General features: G+C 45.0%; 1 protein-coding gene across 1 annotated transcript in view; it reads left to right on the plus strand.

Annotated features, from left to right (window-relative positions):
* LOC143296284 (kalirin-like) overlaps positions 1-15,545 on the plus strand; it is a 450,295-nt gene that overhangs the window by 397,906 nt on the left and 36,844 nt on the right. Inside the window, exons 26-29 of the mRNA XM_076608165.1 lie at positions 7,161-7,250; positions 9,389-9,627; positions 12,631-12,697; positions 14,868-14,971. Of these exons, the coding sequence (XP_076464280.1) occupies positions 7,161-7,250; positions 9,389-9,627; positions 12,631-12,697; positions 14,868-14,971 (500 nt within the window). The remainder of the gene's footprint in view (positions 1-7,160; positions 7,251-9,388; positions 9,628-12,630; positions 12,698-14,867; positions 14,972-15,545) is intronic.

Genomic DNA, 15,545 nt, shown 5'->3' on the forward strand with positions numbered 1-15,545 from the left:
GTTACATTGTGTAGACTGTTGTCTGTCTGTCTGTCTGTCTGGTGGGTCCTCGCTGTTACACTGTGTAGACTGTTGTCTGTCTGTCTGTCTGTCTGGTGGGTCCTCGCTGTTACATTGTGTAGACTGTTGTCTGTCTGTCTGTCTGTCTGGTGGGTCCTCGCTGTTACATTGTGTAGACTGTTGTCTGTCTGTCTGTCTGTCTGGTGTGTCCTCGCTGTTACATTGTGTAGACTGTTGTCTGTCTGTCTGTCTGTCTGTCTGGTGGGTCCTCGCTGTTACACTGTGTAGACTGTTGTCTGTCTGTCTGTCTGGTGGGTCCTCGCTGTTACACTGTGTAGACTGTTGTCTGTCTGTCTGTCTGTCTGGTGGGTCCTCGCTGTTACATTGTGTAGACTGTTGTCTGTCTGTCTGTCTGTCTGGTGTGTCCTCGCTGTTACACTGTGTAGACTTGTCTGTCTGTCTGTCTGTCTGTCTGTCTGGTGGGTCCTCGCTGTTACACTGTGTAGACTGTTGTCTGTCTGTCTGTCTGTCTGGTGTGTCCTCTCTGTTACATTGTGTAGACTGTTGTCTGTCTGTCTGTCTGTCTGGTGTGTCCTCGCTGTTACACTGTGTAGACTGTTGTCTGTCTGTCTGTCTGTCTGTCTGTCTGTCTGGTGTGTCCTCGCTGTTACATTGTGTAGACTGTTGTCTGTCTGTCTGGTGTGTCCTCGCTGTTACATTGTGTAGACTGTTGTCTGTCTGTCTGTCTGTCTGTCTGTCTGTCTGTCTGGTGTGTCCTCTCTGTTACATTGTGTAGACTGTTGTCTGTCTGTCTGGTGTGTCCTCGCTGTTACATTGTGTGGACTGTTGTCTGTCTGTCTGTCTGTCTGTCTGTCTGTCTGTCTGGTGTGTCCTCGCTGTTACATTGTGTAGACTGTTGTCTGTCTGTCTGTCTGTCTGTCTGTCTGTCTGTCTGGTGTGTCCTCTCTGTTACATTGTGTAGACTGTTGTCTGTCTGTCTGGTGTGTCCTCGCTGTTACATTGTGTGGACTGTTGTCTGTCTGTCTGTCTGTCTGTCTGTCTGTCTGTCTGGTGTGTCCTCTCTGTTACATTGTGTAGACTGTTGTCTGTCTGTCTGGTGTGTCCTCGCTGTTACATTGTGTAGACTGTTGTCTGTCTGTCTGTCTGTCTGGTGGGTCCTCGCTGTTACATTGTGTAGACTGTTGTCTGTCTGTCTGTCTGTCTGTCTGGTGGGTCCTCGCTGTTACATTGTGTAGACTGTTGTCTGTCTGTCTGTCTGTCTGGTGGGTCCTCGCTGTTACTTTGTGTAGACTGTTGTCTGTCTGTCTGTCTGTCTGTCTGTCTGGTGGGTCCTCGCTGTTACATTGTGTAGACTGTTGTCTGTCTGTCTGTCTGTCTGGTGGGTCCTCGCTGTTACATTGTGTAGACTGTTGTCTGTCTGTCTGTCTGGTGTGTCCTCGCTGTTACACTGTGTAGACTGTTGTCTGTCTGTCTGTCTGTCTGGTGGGTCCTCGCTGTTACACTGTGTAGACTGTTGTCTGTCTGTCTGTCTGTCTGGTGTGTCCTCGCTGTTACACTGTGTAGACTGTTGTCTGTCTGTCTGGTGTGTCCTCTCTGTTACACTGTGTAGACTGTTGTCTGTCTGTCTGTCTGTCTGTCTGGTGGGTCCTCGCTGTTACATTGTGTAGACTGTTGTCTGTCTGTCTGTCTGTCTGGTGGGTCCTCGCTGTTACATTGTGTAGACTGTTGTCTGTCTGTCTGTCTGGTGGGTCCTCGCTGTTACATTGTGTAGACTGTTGTCTGTCTGTCTGTCTGTCTGGTGGGTCCTCGCTGTTTACATTGTGTAGACTGTTGTCTGTCTGTCTGTCTGGTGGGTCCTCGCTGTTACATTGTGTAGACTGTTGTCTGTCTGTCTGTCGGTGGGTCCTCGCTGTTACAATTGTGTAGACTGTTGTCTGTCTGTCTGGTGGAGGGTCCTCGCTGTTACCTTGTGTAGACTGTTGTCTGTCTTCTGTCTGTCTGGTGGGTCCTCGCTCGTTACATTGTGTAGACTGTTGTCAGTGTGTCTGTCTATGGTGGGTCCTCGCTGTTACATTGTGTAGACTGTTGTCTGTGTCTGTCTGGTGGGTCCTCGCTGTTACATCTGTGTAGGACTGTTGGTCTGGTCTGTCTGTCTGTGGTGGTCCTCGCTTTTACATTGTTGTAGACGGTTGTCTGTCTGGTGGGTCCTCGCTGTTACATTGTGTAGACTGTTGTCTGTCTGTCTGTCTGTCTGGTGGGTCCTCGCTGTTACATTGTAGACACGACTGTCAGGACTGTCGGTTCTTGTGTGTGGTTTTTATAAGGTGGTTGGTATGTGTGGTAATTACGAAGAAGAGGAGAAGAAGAAAAAATGTTTTGTTGTTTTTTAATAATAAAAAGAATGGTGATGATAACGATACAAGTTTGGACTGCACATTATTAGTTTGACTGTTCTTTGAGTTGGGGTGGTGTGGGGGGGAGTCATCTCTGTGTAAGCTGCTGTTCTTGTTCAGAGTGGTCCCAAAAGCTGCCCAGGGCTGTTCCAGACTCTTTTTTTCAGAATCTGCCACATACACACAATAAAAACCCTTTCATACTTATGAGGGAGTGTAGGAGTTGCAGCCCATGAACAGAGAAAGAATTTAAGAATGGGTACACGTAAACGTTTGAAGCAGACACCCAGAGATTGTAGAATGCCATGGTCCTATGACAGCGCCTGTGGTTTGATTATTCGTATTAAGAGAGTCGGTTTCCAGTGTAAGGCGTCATCTGCGCTTGTGTTATCGGTGACATCTTCAACATTGGCATTTTCTCAGAAACCATGGCTACCTGAAATTCATGTGGTTAAAATCATTGGTGACCTTTCGACGAGGTAACTTCTTGTCTGTTGATGAAGATCGATATTTATTTTAACTCGGCGTTTTACTTTTCTTTCTTTTTTTTCTTTTCTTTTTTTTTCTTTCTTTTTTTCTTTTTTGATTGCTTATTCTTTTCTTTTTTTTTTTTTAGAGCACCGTGGTTCAGGTTCCAACTGAATTGTTTTTGAAATAAAGGAGAAGTGGAAAATAAATGCCCTTTAAATGATTCTTGTGCATGTGGATTATCATTTTGATAATAATGTGATATTCTCTGTGTGTGTTTGTGTGAGTGTGTGCGCGCGCGCGTGTGTGTGTGTGTGTGTGCATGCGTGGGTGTCTGTGTCTCTGAGTGTTGTATTTTGTTTTCCATGTTGTTTTGCTTATTCGCTTCGTTAGCATTGTCGATAGAACGTTTTAGAAAACATGCGATATGAAAAAAAAAAAAATAAATAATAATAATAATAATAATGTAGCTCTTATTTTTAAAGGAATATAATTTTATGTACCTCTGTGCTTCTATTAATGTGTTGGATAAGGATCATGAGTGATGTGCACAATAGGTGACTCATCAGAAAATGTCAACTTTCACGTGTGGTGGAGTAGGCCTATATAGTGAAATAAAACCCTACATTGGGAAGATCAGTTAAACATGAAAATCACTCGCGGAAATTGATATTGGTGAAGTGTGTATTTCATGTTGCTCTCCGATACCAAGTGAAAACAGATGGGGCAGAGAGACAGACAAAACAGGGGGGAGGGGGGAGAGTAAGGGTGGAGGGGAGACGGGGGTGGGGTGGTGGTGAAGAGGGTTGAAGAGAGAGAGAAGGAAGGAGGGGGAGGTTAGGAGAGAGAGAGGTGGGGGGGGGGGAGTGGGGACGTGCGGAGAGAGAGAAAGAGACAGACGGACAGACAGACAGACGGGCAGTTGAATGGACACACAAGACAGAGGGGGCACTACGCAGGCACATCTTCAACGTTTCAGTCAGATGGTTAATCAATGTCAGCCAACACCCCCCACGCACCGCCACCCGTCCATCCCTCCACCAGCCTTAGCCTCACATTAATGGACAGTGTTGCATGACGAGCCGTCTCTGTCCGCGATCTCCCTCTTCCAGGTCCTCACAGCCAAGCCAGCAAGTGAAGGCTTACTGGGTACAGGCGGAGCACTGTTGTGGCATGGCAAAGAAAACCCTCACAGCCAGGCAGGGTCCAGACGTTAGTTTGTCTGTCTGCAGGGCTCACAGAAATCCCCGGTCCCCAACAAGCCCCCTCCTCCACGACACACACACACACACACACACACACACACACACACACACACACACACACACACACACACACACACACACACACACACACACGCACGCACGCACGCACGCACGCACGCGCACACACACACACACACACACACACACACACACCATCACCACCACCACCACCACCACTACCCCAGCAGACAGGAGAAGAAAAATTGGGTACCGTTAATGCCACCCATATCCCCAGGGTGTAGTGGTAGGGAAGGGGGGTAGTGAAGGGTGGTGGTGGTGGTGGTGAGGGGGGTGGGGGTAGGAGCCCCCAACAGATCTTCCAGCACACTGTGTGTTGACGGCCACGTTTGCTGCCCACTGAGTGTGTTTATTATGTCCCTTCCCTTCTCTTTCGTTTATTTATTTATAGTCTGTTCGTCTAATTATGATGATATTGTTCTGGCATGGCAAAAAAAAAAAAAATCTTACAGCCATGCAGGATCCAGACGTTAGTTTGTCTGTCTGCAGCGCTCACAGAAATCCCCGGCCCCCATCAAGCCCCCGCCTCCCCGACACACACACACACACACACACACACACACACACACACACACACACACACACACACACACACACACACACTTCTTTCTTCTCCCTTTTTGTTGTATCCTTGGCTCTTTTGCCTTTGATGTACCTCTCCTTTTGTGTTCTGTGTCGATGTGTTTGGAGGAAGGCGGGGGAAGGTGGCAGAATGGGTCAGATGCTCATCTCAGAGTCCATGAGGGTCTGGGTTCGAATGACGGATGACAAAAAGACGACCAACAAATGACAGCCAACAAAATGACGGATGATAAAATGACGGCCAACAAAAAGACGACCAACAAATGACAGCCAACAAAATGACGGCCAACAAAATGACAGGTGACAAAATGACGGATGATAAAATGACGGCCAACAAAAAGACGACCAACAAATGACAGCCAACAAAATGACGGGTGACAAAATGACGGATGATAAAATGACGGCCAACAAAATGACGGGTGACAAAATGACGGATGACAAAATGACGGATGATAAAATGACGGCCAACAAAATGACGGCCAACAAAATGACGGGTGACAAAATGACGGATGACAAAATGACGGGTGACAAAATGATGGATGACAAAATGATGGATGACAAAATGACGGGTGACAAAATGATGGATGACAAAATGATGGATAACAAATTGACGGGTGACAAAATGACAGATGGCAAAATGATGGATGACAAAATGATGGATAACAAATTGACGGGTGACAAAATGACAGATGGCAAAATGATGGATGACAAAATGACGGCCAACAAAATAACGGATGACAAAATGACGGCCAACAAAATAACGGATGACAAAATGACAGCCAACAAAATGATGGATGACAAAATGACGGGTGACAAAATGATGGATGACAAAATGACGGGTGACAAAATGATGGATGACAAAATGACGGGTGACAAAATGATGGGTGACAAAATGACGGGTGACAAAATGACGGGTGACAAAATGATGGATGACAAAATGACGGGTGACAAAATGACGGATGACAAAATGACGGCTGACAAAATGACGGGTGACAAAATGACGGATGATAAAATGACGGCCAACAAAATGACGGGTGACAAAATGACGGATGACAAAATGACGGATGATAAAATGACGGCCAACAAAATGACGGCAACAAAATGACGGCCAACAAAATGACGGATGACAAAAATGACGGATGACACAATGACGACCAACAAATGACGCCAGCAAAATGATGGATGACAAAATGACGGGTGACAAAATGATGGATGACAAAATGATGGATGACAAAATGACGGCCAACAAAATGATGGATGACAAAATGATGGATGACAAAATGACGGCCAGCAAAATGATGGATGACAAAATGACGGGTGACAAAATGATGGATGACAAAATGACGGCCAACAAAATGATGGATGACAAAATGACGGGTGACAGAATGATGGGTGACAAAATGACGGCCAGCAAAATGATGGATGACAAAATGACGGGTGACAAAATGATGGATGACAAAATGACGGCCAACAAAATGATGGATGACAAAATGACGGCCAGCAAAATGATGGATGACAAAATGATGGATGACAAAATGACGGGTGACAAAATGACGGCCAACAAAATGATGGATGACAAAATGACGGCCAACAAAATGATGGATGACAAAATGACGGATGACAAAATGATGGATGACAAAATCATGGATAACAAATTGACGGGTGACAAAATGACAGATGGCAAAATGATAGATGACAAAATGACGGCCAACAAAATGACGGATGACAAAATGACGGGTGACAGAATGATGGGTGACAAAATGACGGATGACAAAATGACGGGTGACAAAATGACGGGTGACAGAATGATGGGTGACAAAATGACGGCCAACAAAATGACGGCCAACAAAATGACGGATGACAAAATGACGGGTGACAGAATGATGGGTGACAAAATGACGGCCAACAAAATGACGGATGACAAAATGACGGGTGACAAAATGACGGGTGACAGAATGATGGATGACAAAGTGACGGGTGACAAAATGACGGGTGACAGAATGATGGGTGACAAAATGACGGATGACAAAATGACGGGTGACAAAATGATGGATGACAAAATGACGGGTGACAAAATGACGGGTGACAAAATGACGGCCAACAAAATGACGGGTGACAAAATGACGGCCAACAAAATGATGGATGACAAAATGACGGCCAACAAAATGACGGATGACAAAATGACGGGTGACAGAATGATGGGTGACAAAATGACGGCCAACAAAATGACGGCCAACAAAATGACGGCCAACAAAATGACGGATGACAAAATGACGGGTGACAAAATGATGGGTGACAAAATGACGGCCAACAAAATGATGGATGACAAAATAACAGATGACAAAATGACGGGTGACAATGCAGTCAGTCGGAGATGCTGATGGTGATGTGTCTGTGTGTGGTGATGTTTCAGGCCACTCTCAGTTTGAAAGCTCAGACAGAAGTGGCCACCAGCTCCCTGGACTTGGCCAACGAGATTGAAAGCATAGTCAAACAGCGAATCGTGAGTACTTTTGTTTGTTCTGATTCGTTGTTCTTCTTCTTGTTGTTTGGTTTGGTTTTTTCTTTAGAGATGGAGAACTTTGATCAGGCAGTGAACTGTGGGTTTGTTTCATTGCCTTTGAGACTGAAAACTCAGTGAAAAGGCTAATCGTAAGCAGTATGTTTCAACTTTGTGAAGACGGGTAATCATAAGCATTATGTTTTTTGTCAGTTTGTTGTTGTTGTTGTTTTATTGCCTGGGAGAAGGAAAAAGTGTTATCCAACAGTGAATCTTGAGATCAGTGTAATGCCTTAGAGCTAGAAAGCAGGATATAGTTTAACCAACAAACCATGAGATCTCTTTATTGCCTTAGCGTCATCAAACAGCCAATTGTGAGTTTAGGTGTTTTGGGGTATTTTTGTTGTTGTTGTTGTTGTTGTTTTTTGTGTTTTTTGTATTTTTTTTTTTTGTTGTTGTTGTTTTTTGTTTGTTTGATTTTGGTTTTGTTTTTTGCTTTCAAGATGGAAAGTACAGTCAAACAGCGAATTGTGAGTGTAGTCTTTTTGCTTTCAAGATGGAAAGCATAGTCAAACAGCGAATTGTGAATGTTGTCTTTTTGCTTTCAAGATGGAAAGGATAGAAAACTCAACATGCTTCCAGTCCACAAGTACCTTCATGGGGATGCCAGGGGCTTTCTCAGTGTAGACAGTATCCTGATCTTCTGGAAATTCTGTGCGAGAAATTTCCTCATTTTCGATCGCTCTCTTTATGTATGGCCTTTTTCCTCTTTCTGTCGTCTCTTCCTTTGTTATCTTCTTCTGCCTCGCTGCTCCCTTCACCTGTCGTCGTTTTTCTCTGGAAAGCTTCAAATAATTCTTTATTTCTTTTTCAGGAATTGAATAATAATTATGACGGGCGCAATAGCCGAGTGGTTAAAGCGTTGGACTTTCAATCTGAGGGTCCCGGGTTCGAATCTCGGTGACGGCGCCTGGTGGGTAAAGGGTGGAGATTTTTTCGATCTCCCAGGTCAACATGTGCGCAGACCTGCTAGTGCCTGAAACCCCTTCGTGTGTATATGCAAGCAGAAAATCACATACGCACGTTAAAGATCATGTAATCCATGTCAGCGTTCGGTGGGTTATGGAAACAAAAACATACCCAGCATGCATATCCCCGAAAGCGGAGTATGGTTGCCAACATGGCGGGGTAAAAACGGCCATACACGTAAAAGCCCACTCGTGTACAAATGAGTGAACATGGGAGTTGCAGTCCATGAAGGCAGAAGAAGAAGAAGAATGATTAGTCTAACTATGAAAGGAAAGAACTATGAGGCCAGGAGAGTGAAGTGGGGTAACTCTTGCCATATACAATTAAGGTACACAACTTCAGGTCAATGCTGCTTAAGCTATCGATTCAGCGAGCACTCAGGTAAATTTGAAAGGAAGTGTCTCGGTTTGTTGCAATGTACCTTTTCATTTACCTTTGTGCTGGCTGAATCGGTAGCATGAGCAGCACTGACTAGTTGTGTGCCTTGTAAATGGAGACAGTTGCCACACCGCGTTGTTGTTTCAGCATCCTTGCACCATGTTTCAGTCTTCTTTGTCTTCAGGATATGTGAGGTGTCCATTTGTACCATGTTTCAGTCTTCTTTGTCTTCAGGATATGTGAGGTGTCCATTTGTACCATGTTTCAGTCTTCTTTGTCTTCAGGATATGTGAGGTGTCCATTGGCTACTTTTGTTTGGTTTGTTGTTTTTTTTATGCCTGATATTATACAGAATGTTATGTCATGCATAATTACGCACGTGTTCAAGTTAAGTCTTTTTAAAACCTTCTGGCGAAATATGGATGGAAATGTCAACGTCAGAGGCAGGGACAACATCCTTGGTTTCTGTACATGAGTGTGAATAATTTTTGGTTTGTTTGTTGTTGGGGTTTTTTTCAGGTTTTTGAAGTTGTTTACGTACATTTTGGTTTTCAGGTTTTATGGAATCAATGTTGACTGTATTTTCAGTTGTAATATGGCCCTGTCTGTAATAAATGAATAGATAAATAAATAAGTACACAAATGAAGGAAGGAGTGAGCAAATAAACAGACAAATAAACATATAAACGAATCTTGTCCACATAGATAAACAGATAAACAAATCCTGTCCACAGGAGACCTCCGAAGCGGGAAGCAAGTCGGAGGAGAACGGAACCAACGACGAGGAGGGGGGTGGCGGAGAGCAAGGGGAGGAGAAGGAGGAGGAAAAGGCGGAGGAGGAGGAGAAGAAGAAGGAAGAAGAGGGGGAGAAGGCGGCCAAGGAGGAGGAGGAAGAGGAGGAGGAAGAGGAGGAACAGACGGCAGGAGAGAAGGACTTGGAGGCGGAGCACCAGAAGTATCTCAAGAAGAGACAGTCAGTCACCACTTGCTTTTGGTTTTCTTTTTCTCTCTTGCTTGCTCTTACTCTTTTTTTTATTCTTTTATTTTTGTCGCAACAGATTTCCTTGTGTGAAATTTGGGCTGCTCTCTTCCGGGAGAGCGTGTCGCTACACTGAAAACGTCACCCATTTTGACTCACTTGTGTAAACAAAGTGAGTCTATGTTTTAACCCGGTGTTCGGTTGTCTGTGTGTGTGTGTGTGTGTCCGTGTGTCTGTGTGTCCGTGGTAAACTTTAACATTGACATTTTCTCTGCAAATACTTTGTCAGTTGACACCAAATTTGGCATAAAAATAGGAAAAATTCAGTTCTTTCCAGTCATCCTGTTTAAAACAATATTACCCCTCTGGGATGGGCACAAAAAATAAAAAAGAAGCCTAATTATATGCAAACTGCATTTACTGTTATATTTATATTTTTTGTACTCTCTAAACCTGGCACTTTGACCTCTTATTCTGACACAACAACAAGAGGAGTCATTATTATCATTTTTTGTTCAAACAGGAACTTCTTTTGCTAAGCATGGAATTTTAATTTATTTTCCAAACGTTTTGGTGCAGATAATAAAAAAGGGAAATTACTCTGTAATTAATGCTAGGGGACTTCATTTATCACAAGTCTTGAAGGCCTTGCCTCTCTTGTTATTCTTTTATTTTTGTCGCAACAGATTTCCTTGTGTGAAATTTGGGCTGCTCTCCCCAGGGAGAGCGTGTCGCTACACTGAAAGCGTCACCCTTTTTTGTATATATTTCCTGCCTGCAGTTGTTGTTTTTTTAATTTGTCGTCTTATCAAAGTGTATTTTTCTACAGAGTTTTTTTCCAGGGACAACCCTTTTGTTGCTGTGGGTTCTTTTACGTGTGCCAAGTGCATGCTGCACACGGAACCTCGGTTCATCCGAATGACTAGTGTCCAGAATACCACTCAAGGTCAAGTGGAGGGGGAGAAAATACTGGCGACAGTGCCGGGATTTGAACCAGTGCGCTCAGATTCTCCCTCTTCCTAGGCGGACTGTTGAACTCGAGGCCTTTGCGTCTGGTGGCTGGCTCTCTGTGGTCTGACCTCCTTTTTCTCCCCCATCACCCCCTTCCCTACACTCCCATCCCCCTTCCCCCCCCTCCCCCGCATCCCCCGAGACCCCCCTCCCAAGACCCCCCTCCCAGTGTCCCACCTCCACCCCCCACCTTGGCACATTGGCACACTAACCCCAGTCTCTCCCACTGTCTGTCACTGTGTTGGGTGGGGCCTTGATTTCTTCATTTGGCGTTTTGGGGCTGGGCTTTGGTGTGCCTGTCAGACTGCAAATTGTAGCAAGTACGATGTGTATTTGTGTGTGTGTGTGTGTGTGTGTGTGTGTGTGTGCGCTCGTGCTCGTGTGTGCCTGCATGCGCATGCATTTGTATGCTTGTATGAGTGTGTGTGGGTGTGCACAGGTTCGCTGAGCTTGGCACAGTTTTGTTCTTTTTCATTTGAATCATTTTCCTTTGATTTTTTTTTTTCCCATTTTTATCGTACTCTGACTTATTTACTTATCTGTTCATTTTGTCTATGCATCTCATTTCATTTTAGGCTGACGTTTTATATGTACCAATAGAAGTCTGTCAAGGTCCTGACCAGCATGTTTGGTTTGTGCACAAGTCAGGCATCTGCTTTTTTTTTTTTCTTTTTCTTCTTCTTCTTTTTCTTTTTGAAGCAGATGTGGTGTTGTGTATATGGATCAGATTTGAACCCCAGTAACAGCATCTGGTGGGTAAAGGGGTGGAGATTTTTCTGATCTCCCAGGTCAACAGATGAGCAGACCTGCTAGTGTCTGAACCCCCCACCCCACCCCCCACCCCCATCACATGTATAAGCATTGCAGGTGAAATACGCTCCTTAAAAGATCTCATAATCCCTGTCAGTATTCAGTGACTTATGGAAACAAGAACACACCCATCCACCTACCCACCCTCACTGAAAGTTGAGTATGACTGCCTACATGGTGGGGGAAAAAATGGTCATACATGTGAAAGCCCACTGGTGTATTTGAGTGAACTTTGAAGTGGAACCCAAGAGCGAAGGAGAAGGGTGAGATGCCTCCTTGAAATTGAAACTGAAACTGTGCCATCGTTTTCCCCTCAGTTTTCTGTTGTCCCTTTCTCATCATTGATTGACTGGTTGATATGTATACTTATATACCGCCTATCCTCGGTCGGAGACCAAGCTCTAAGCGCTTTACAAACACGGGGTCATTTACACAACAGGCTGCCTACCTGGGTAGAGCCGACTGACGGCTGCCATTGGGCACTCATCATTCGTTTCCTGTGTCATTCAATCAGATTTCAGGCACGCACACACATACAGACTCAGACAAACATGTAAGATTTAACATTTCACATGTATGACCGTTTTGTTTATCATAGTTTACCCTGCCATGTAGGCAGCCATACTCCGTTTTCGGGGGTGTGCATGCTCGGTATGTTCTTGTTTCCATAACCCACCGAACGCTGACATGGATTACAGGATCTTTAACGTGCGTATTTGATCTTCTGCGTGCGTATACACACGAAGGGCGTGTCCATCATGTGTGTTTTCATTTTTGTTGTAATTTTTTGCTCTGCAGGAATCACACCCATGAGCCATGAAGGCTTCACCCCCCAGTGCTGGCTTCAGCTTGTATTATGATGCCACAAGAATGATATAGAAGAATCAGTTATGATTATTGATATTGTTATCAAAGAATGAATTAGTGGTATCAGTATTTGTGTGTGTGTGTGTGTCTGTGTGTGTGTGTTTGTGTGCGTGCACACGTGTGTGTGTCTGTCTGCCTGTGTCTGTGTGCATGTGTGTGTTTGTATGCATGTGTGTGTGTGTATATATATGTGTGTGTGTGTGTGTGTGTGTATAATTATATATATATATATATATGTGTGTGTGTGTGTGTGTGTGATTATGTGTGTGTGTGTATATGTGTGTGTGTGTGTGTGTGTGTGTGTTGCAGGTTTGTGATCCAGGAGCTGTACGATACAGAGCAGGCCTATGTGGAGGATCTGAGAAACGTGGTGGAGGTGAGTTGGATCACAGCACTGTCTCCGTGTAGCCCCTCTGTCAGTCTGTCTCTGTCTCTGTCTCTGTCAGTCTGCCCCTGTCTCTGAGTCTGTCTCTGTCTCTGTCAGTCTGTGTCTGTCTCTGTCTCTGTCAGTCTGTCCCTGTCTCTGTCAGTCTGTCTCTGTCTCTGTCAGTCTGTCTCTGTCTCTGTCTCTGTCAGTCTGTCTCTGTCTCTGTCTCTGTCAGTCTGTCCCTGTCTCTGTCTCTGTCAGTCTGTCTCTGTCTCTGTCAGTCTGTCTCGGTCTCGGTCTATGTCTCTGTCCCTGTCTCTGTCTCTGTCAGTCTGTCTCTGTCTCTGTCTCTGTCAGTCTGTCCCGGTCTCTGTCTCTGTCAGTCTGTCTCTGTCTCTGTCTCTGTCAGTCTGTCTCTGTCTCTGTCTCTGTCTCTGTCAGTCTGTCTCTGTCTCTGTCTCTGTCTCTGTCAGTCTGTCTCTGTCTCTGTCAGTCTGTCTCTGTCTCTGTCAGTCTGTCTCTGTCTCTGTCAGTCTGTCTCGGTCTCGGTCTCTGTCCCTGTCTCTGTCTCTGTCAGTCTGTCCCGGTCTCTGTCTCTGTCAGTCTGTCTCTGTCTCTGTCAGTCTGTCTCGGTCTCGGTCTCTGTCCCTGTCTCTGTCTCTGTCAGTCTGTCACTGTCTCTGTCAGTCTGTCCCTGTCTCTGTGTCTGTCTCTGTCTATGTCTCTGTCAGTCTGTCTCTGTCTCTGTCAGTCTGTCCCTCCGTCTCTGTCAGTCTGTCTCTGTCTCTGTCAGTCTGTCCCTCCGTCTCTGTCAGTCTGTCTCTGTCTCTGTCTCTGTCCCTGTCTCTGTCTCTGTCAGTCTGTCACTGTCTCTGTCAGTCTGTCCCTGTCTCTGTGTCTGTCTCTGTCTATGTCTCTGTCAGTCTTTCTCTGTCTCTGTGTCTGTCTGTGCATTGTTTGCATGTCCAAAACCCGTTCTGATGATAAGTAATGTGATTAAAATTGTTATTTACAAGTAGTATTTGTTGTTGTAGTAGCGGGTCTGTATATGTCGATACATACATGTGTGGATGACATGACATGGATTGCAACTACATTACATGAAATTACATGACATGACATACCATTACATTACATTACACTACAATGATCGGAAAACTGCACACATTTTCTGCCACACTCTTAACAGAGTTGCTCGTTCCTGTAAGCTTTGTGGCGAAAGGCGAAAGGAAGTGGTGCGTTTTGTTGTTGCAGCACAAAGTCTCTCATCTAATATAAAGTGGCGAAGTGGTTAGCGTCGCGGACTGACGGCTGGGAGGACGCGGGTTCGAATCCCAGCGGAGGTGGGTTTTTCGGCCCGTGGCCGGCTCCTACCCAGAGTTGAGTGTGCTGTGGGCTTAAATGGGGAGACTGGGACCACACAGTCGAGTGTCATCCACTTCAAGGATGCGTCTTTGGGTGTGTTGCTCTAATTACCTGACCAACACTGCAAGTGTCTGTATCTCTCGGGCCTGGTTAACGCCGGGATATCATTATGACAGGAAGCGTAGAGTACAGCCTTTTCACGCAGTCCCAAACCAAAATGGACCTCCATAGCAACATCGTCATCGTCCTCCTCCTCCTCCTTCATCATCATCAATATAAACAAAACAGTCTCAAAGTCTGTGGCCTTTCATGTCCTGCTGTCATGGTGACCTCAGTTTCAACACCCCACCACTTCTGTGCTTGGGGTGAGTCCTGTCAATGTCTTCAGTATCGGCAGATTCATGGGGGGCTGTTGTTAGAGGGATGTGGTGGCGGTCTCAACTCTGGGAGGGACGCTCACTCAGTCTGGCTCCGCGACTAAGCCATTATTGACGTTAGTAGGGGGCTTAGTAGGTGGTATCCTAAGTACGTTGAATCAGAACAGGCACCACTGAACACCACGGAGTGACTCAGCAGCAGTGCAGGGTCTCCTCTGGTGTGTGGCCTCCTGGCAGCCTAACATCGATGGTTCCCTGCGGACTGCCAACGCTGGAACTGTGACTGACGAACCTGGGTGTGACCGTGTATTGCGGAATCTAGAATGAGCGGCGTGGGAGTAATGCCACTGAAACAGTGCAGATGATGGGGCAGCAAAAAAAAAAAAAAAAAAAAAAAAAAAAAAGTCTGTCATCTAACGGTGTTGAACTGCTCACAGGGCTACATGGGCTACATGAAGGAGAACCCCATGCCAGAAGATCTGGAGGGAAAGGACAAGATCGTCTTTGGCAACATCCACCAGATCTACGACTGGCACAGAGAGTGAGTTCCTTTGTGTGTGTGTCTGTGTGTCTGTGTGTGCATTTGTGTTTGTGTGTGCGTTTTGTTTGTTTTGTAATGTTTTGTTTTTTAATTATTCTTTTCACTGCTCACCTGCTGTCAATTTTCCACAGTCTCTCTTCCATCTCAACTTACATGATGGAATTTATACACTTAACAGCATTACCCGAAAACAGAGTATGGATGCATATATGGCAGAGTAAAAACGGTCAATCATGTAAAAGTCCATCTCATTAATACGATTGAATGTGAGAGTTGCAATTCCATGAACACAGTGTTTGAATTGTGCAACGGACGTTAATAGTTTGCACTTTCTTAATTCCTTTTATGGTGTGTGTGTGTGTGTGTGTGTGTGTGTGTGTGTGTGTATTCCTGTTTGTTTGTTTTTTTTTCTTCTTCTTTGGCCCCCTGTTTTTCTTTTTCTGAACTAAAATTTGCCTTCTATGTATCTTTCCTTGATTCGTTTTTTTTTTTTTTTAACTTATTTGGTGGTGGTTTCATCTTTTAACGTTTAGTTAAATGTTTTGAATATACCAGTAACAGGCTGTCAAGGCCT

Source organism: Babylonia areolata, chromosome 1, assembly GCF_041734735.1.
Source record: "Babylonia areolata isolate BAREFJ2019XMU chromosome 1, ASM4173473v1, whole genome shotgun sequence".
NCBI classification, from domain to species: Eukaryota; Metazoa; Mollusca; class Gastropoda; order Neogastropoda; family Buccinidae; genus Babylonia; species Babylonia areolata.